The 6,001-nt window shown below is 40.0% G+C and overlaps 1 protein-coding gene across 1 annotated transcript in view; it reads right to left on the bottom strand.

Moving 5' to 3' along the window:
* Positions 1 to 878: 878 nt before the first annotated feature.
* Positions 879 to 6,001, bottom strand: part of SPO11 (SPO11 initiator of meiotic double strand breaks) — a gene marked incomplete at both ends in the record, with an annotated part of 31,171 nt that continues 26,048 nt past the window's right edge. Inside the window, 2 exons of the mRNA XM_081946543.1 lie at positions 879 to 998; positions 4,930 to 5,041. Of these exons, the coding sequence (XP_081802669.1) occupies positions 879 to 998; positions 4,930 to 5,041 (232 nt within the window). The remainder of the gene's footprint in view (positions 999 to 4,929; positions 5,042 to 6,001) is intronic.

Below are 6,001 nucleotides of genomic sequence, written 5' to 3'. Positions count from 1 at the left end.
TGGAGTATTGCATTCTAACCACTGTGCCACCATGGCTCTTGCTGTGGATTTTACTAAGGGGGTTGCTTAAATACAGATGGGATGCTAATGATTCCATACGTATCCCAAAGGTGCTTTTTTCAAGAAGCAACTGGACTTTCTAGGTTTTTTTTTCTTTGAAGATGTTTCGCTTCTCATCCAAGAAGCTTCTTCGGCTCTGGCCGAATGGTGGGGAATGGAAGGATTTATACTCTTTGCACACAGCTGGTTATTTGCATTCTTTTTCCAAAGTTGTTGAGGCCACTTGGAGGTTTCTTCAGTCAGAACAGAAGGAAAATTCATTTAACAAATGCCTCACTTATCAACAGAAATTTAAGGTGTAAGTTGAGGACTACCTGAATATAACTGTTCCCTCCTTTTGGAAGAAGGATATAGTCACAAATTTAAACTAGGGGAAATAATGATAAAGACTATTACTTGATTTATTATAATTTTTATATCATATTTTTAAACTCAATACATTATAAACAAGTCCTTTTAATTAGTAAACTGGTAAAGCATTTGTGAAACAATATTAATATCCTTTTGTCATCTGTATTTTTTTCTTTGAAACATGCAATTATAAAATGTGAAAACTAATATTACAACAGATCAGAAATCATTCTCCCTATCAAAAAGGAAAATTAAAGAGAATACTAATTCACATAGAAAATATTTTACATAACTGAAAATTTTGTATGACCTGCCTTAACACCTCTGAAATAAATTGTAGTCCATTAGGAATTAGTCCATCTATACCTTTTCTTTTGTTTCCTAATATGTTCTACATCTTTTCACTTTTTAAATATTTAAATTCTGTCAAAATACTCATTAAACATCTTTAAAAGGTGTCCCGATATTCATATCCATCCACCGAATTGTAGCTTGTTTGGCAAATATATCCTGGAAAGATAATCTGTTGAAAATGAAGTCAGAGCCTGAATTTCAGCCTTCATTTTAGATGTTTCCATAATATCTAACTGTAAAAGAAAAGCATTGGAAATTAACATTTCAATCAACATTAATATAGATGCATCATTCAAAAGACAAGCATTTTATGCCATGTATTCCACATTATAAATATAAAATGTAAAAATAAAAAATACAAAAATATAGACCAGCAGAGGTTATTTGCTACAGAGGTTATTTTACTACAGTATTGTGCCAGATGAATTGCCTGTTGCCTCTCTGTCCTCATTTACATCTTTTAAATCCAGTGCATTGTCAGGCCAAGTCAAGCCTATACATCTCAGACATTTCCTTTAGCACGTAGGCAGCTACTAAATGCCAATGTTCTTTGCCTTTTTAAGGAGGCATTTAAGTCTCAACTGTGTCTTAGCATGAGACAACCTTCCGCTGTCCTCTTCTACACTAGAATCTGTAAAGTCCTCTGGAAGCACACCTTGTTTTGCCCTTACGCAGGAAGGCATGTTTAGACCTGCTTCTAATCATGAAGACATTTTATCCAGTTCAAAGGTGCTTAGGCCAAAGCTATATTATGCAGATCTGTTTTTAAACTATTTCTTGATTCAAATATCAAAATTAAGTTTTTTAAAAATTATTTACACTGGCGAGCTAATGCTTATGCTGAACAGCAGAGAGGAGCACCTGAGTTCTGGAGTTCTTTTAAATTCTTTTCTAATACTAATAGAGACAAGTAGAATTCCACAAACCCAGCTGTATTATCCTCTAGGTCCACGAGGCAACACAAACATGTCAACATGGATTTTCTGTGTCTGTATTGCCAGACTCCCACAATTTACCAGCACACTTTACAAGGGATCTCAAGTGGATAATCTACTGCTGTAACTATGCTAACATTTCACACTAGGCTGCAGCTCTAGATGTATCAAGAAGACTTTCCCAATAAAACCAAGGGCTGCCACTACATGTAACTGCTGATGTGGATGTTGACACACTGTGTAAAGGATTTGTGGGATCCCTGCATAGAACACACCACAAGGGAACATAACTTGCCAACATGGCTGCTGGGATACTGTGCAGATGAGAGTAGACTGGAATGACATACATGCCCCAGTTAAATAGCCAATAGATGATGGACAAATTATTGTATAATCAGTTCATTGCTGTCAAATGCAAAGTGGGCGGTACCGCCTTTTGGGGGGCGGTGAGATGGCTTAGGGGGGCGGTTAGAGGCAAGGGGGCGGCAGGGGGGCAGTAAGAGGCAAGGGGGGCGGCAAAGGAGTGCTGGAGGTGGCCTCCTCTAGCGAGCCATTCAGAACCAGTTCGCTCACTCAACCCTGCCCATCCAGAAGCTGCTCGATCGCTCCCTCCCCCCGCCCATCTGCACTATGCTAACCCTGCTAACCCCACTCACTGATTGGCTGGCTCACTAATCGCCCGGCCTACCTCTAAGAGCCCTATCTAAACCCAGCTATCTTTTTTCTGCTTGGCTTTCTATAGATAGGGTTCTTAGAGGTGGGCGGGACGATTGGTGAGCCAGCCAATCAGTGAGCGCAGGGCTAGCATAGTGCGGACAGGCGGGGGGAGCGAGTGATCAAAGGGAGGCCACTTTGCCTCCCTTCGCTCTCACTTTGTCTTGATGAGGTCACTGCAGCTGCGGACGGACGGAGATAGCCAGAGCGGTGGTGAAACCCGGGGGGGGGGGGGCGGGTGAGCGAGCGAGAGAGCTGCCTGATCCTCCATCGCTCGCCCGCCCGGGCCACATTCCCCCGGCCCACCTCCGTCCGTCTGTGCCCGGAAGCTGCAGCAACCTCATCAAGACAAAGTGGAAGGCGAAGGGGCCTCGGTGCCCTGCCTGATCCTCCTTCGCTCTCTCGCTATTTTGCCTGCATGGGGTGCCTCGGTGGAAGCCCTTTGCTAGCGGCCAGACCTCCCCTCCCCAGGGCGACGGTCCATCCATGCTCACCGTCCCAGTAGCGATGCGGCCGCCCGGCCTGCGAAGAGAGGGAGGGAATAAGAGTGAAGGGGGGGGAGAGCAGCAGAAGGGGTGGGGGCTCCGCATTCCCCCCCACGGGAGCCTTCCCAGAAGAGGTGGGGCGGGGGAATGTGGGGCGGGGGGGGGCGCTGTCTGGGGTGGGACTAGATGACCTCTGGGGGTACCAACCCGCCCTTCTGACTCTGGAAACCAGAAGCAAGCAAACACACACACACACACACACACACAGCAAAAGTGTCTGGTTTTGAATATAATCCTCCCTAGTGCTTGGGGAAAAAATAAGAGGAACATTTGGATATACATTTTGAATTAACTTGGGAAGAAAATTGTTAAAATCACTTTTAGCTGTGTTCTGCATTAAGGATTCATGCAGTAGCATTTCTTGTTGAATTAGCAGAGTAATATTTACAACAGCCAGCTAAGATAGTTTTATCTGTCTTATAATGTGCGTGGGTAGAGGACTTAGGCATAAGTGCAATGTTTGCCTGTGATTATATAATAAATTCACAGCTTATACATTTGAATTAGATGTTTTTCAATTCATGTTTAACCTATGCTTGATATACTTGTATTCAATACATAAGGTGTTAATTATGTCAATGGAAGAGATAGGAAACTGCATTAGTGATATATATGTCAATGCGTTGATTTGTACTAAAAATGTTTAGTTTAAAGAAGTTATAAGGAATCACAAATATGAGTGTGGAAAATGTAATGTAGTTGTGGATGATCCTTTGCATGAGTTGTATTGGGAAAAATAAATAATAATAATAATAATGATGATGATGATGATGATGATGATGATGATGATTCCCCAAAGAGGTAAAAGGCTACATTATTCTTTGCTTCCAAACTGTTGAGGAAGGGGATTGGACTCCATTGTCTATATTTCCCTTTCCATCCCCATGGTTCTTTAGTGAAAATTATAACCCAAGAACATATAGATCTGTTAAAATGTTCCCATTCTCACTTTCCATATTGGGAATCCCTAGGTACCATGCAATAATGTCATCAAATAATTCAAGCAAATGTTGGTGACATTGAGCTGAAGCCAAAGTTCAAGAAATCGTACCAAGAGTTTTGGTTACAGAAAGAAATTTCTGATCGCTATCCTGCACTATGGACAGTGGTTAAGAAGCTCCTTGTTGCATTTCCAACATCATATTTGGTGGAACGTGGCTTCAGTGCGGTCATCCAACTTCTCTCCAAGCAAAGAAAATGACTCCAGATTACTGAATGTGGTGATTTAAGACTCCTGCTAAGTGATTTAAAACCAGACATTGGGAAACTGGTATCACTTCATCAAGCCCATCCATCACATTAAGAATTTACTGAACAATGAAGTAGTTACTAAATTTTACTAAGTTTACTAAGTTACTAGTTACTAAGGTTCTTGATAAATGACTATCAGACTTTGAAATCCTGGTATCACTGGATCATGTTCAACAATTTTGTTGAATTAACTAACTACAAAGGTTTTTAAATTTGATTTTGAATGAATGTGCAATTAATTGTTACAGTTTTGAATTTTACTTCTACTATCTTTATTCCTTCATGCAAACCGCCCAGTCACATGACTCCCCCAGCCACGCCCATCAAGCCACGCCCACAGAACGGGTCATAAAAAAAATTGAATTGTACCACTGGTTTGGGGGCACTGAGGATCAGTTTGTAGCATCAAGGGGGCGGTGGACTGAAAAAGTTTGGGAACCACTAATCTAAAGGAAACGTTGAAGAAAACACTAGTTAAATTTTGGCTCAGAGCAACCAGTCCCTTGACATTTCATTTCATTTCATTTCATTTATTCGATTTCAGCTATGGGCTGAAGATAACAGGAAGGCTCATGTGGAGTTATTTAATTAGTCATTCTCAAGTTAAAGAGGGCACATATAGTTGCATCACGTAATAGAACTCTAACAGCAGAAGATAAATGAATCTGTTAAAACTGCTTACAATACAAAATACATAATTTATTATGATCTATACATACTTCTTTTTTCCAGGCTAACTCATGAGCAGTGTATGGTCTTGCCTGTAAAGCAGTTAGTTTACTCTGATCTTCTTTAGTCAGTGGAATTAGTGCACTCTTAGGAACATTCAGTCTAAAAAAAAACAGTTTGATTAGTCTGTGCTTATTTTTACAGTTAAAGTTTATTTTTATTTTTCATAAATAATAGTATGAAACTGAAATAAAAATCGAATAAGATTAATACTGTCAAATATTAATGTATAACTAAAGCCTTTGCACATTTTAGGGACCATGAAGTGTTACTTACCAGTGGCTTATCATATAGTTGGAACACTAACATATTTAATGTGTCTCCTTGCCACATGTCATTAGTTAGTGCTTGGCTGTTTTGTCATTTTGCTACAGGGAAAGGACAAAGGAGGATGATAGTTCAGGATGCTTCATATCTGCTCTAATACTCTTAGAAACTGGTGTTGTCTTTTGCTACACGTTTGGGACATTATCCATTTTTTTTCTCTCATCCAGGCATTGAGATAGAGTCACTAGTGCCCCTTCAGACCTAGATGTGATGAAATGGCAGATAATACTGTTCTACAGTGGGACATGTGTTTAAAATTTAAATGAAAGCTGGCAGAGAAAGCCCTCCTGTCATATCTCCAACATGCAGAAAATCAGATAGAGCATATCTGTATTCTTGCATGAACACAGTGCTCAAATGGCAGTTTTTTGTTTTATCTAAATGGTATGATTATTCCTTAAATAATTCATTTTTACAGTCTGAAATACAATTATTAAATGAAAGCCTACTATTTGAGCTGCATATTTTAAGGTTTGGGCAAAAACAGATTTGGAAATGAGTTGATAGCACTGTTTCAATATTTGAGGAGTTCTTACAAAAATGAGAGGGTCAAACTATTTTCCAAAGCACCTGAAGGCAAGATAATGGTTGGAAACTAACCAAGGAAAGAAGCAACCTAGAACTAAGAAGAAATTTCTTAATGGTGCGAGCAATCAACCAGTGGTGAGGCTTGCCTTCAGAAGTTGTGAGTGTTCCATCACTGGAGAATTTTAAGAATAGACTGGGCAGCCAATT

Source organism: Natrix helvetica (assembly GCF_964273705.1).
Source record: "Natrix helvetica genome assembly, chromosome: 3".
NCBI lineage: Eukaryota > Metazoa > Chordata > Lepidosauria > Squamata > Natricidae > Natrix > Natrix helvetica.
This window is presented reverse-complemented; position numbering and strand designations above follow the sequence as displayed.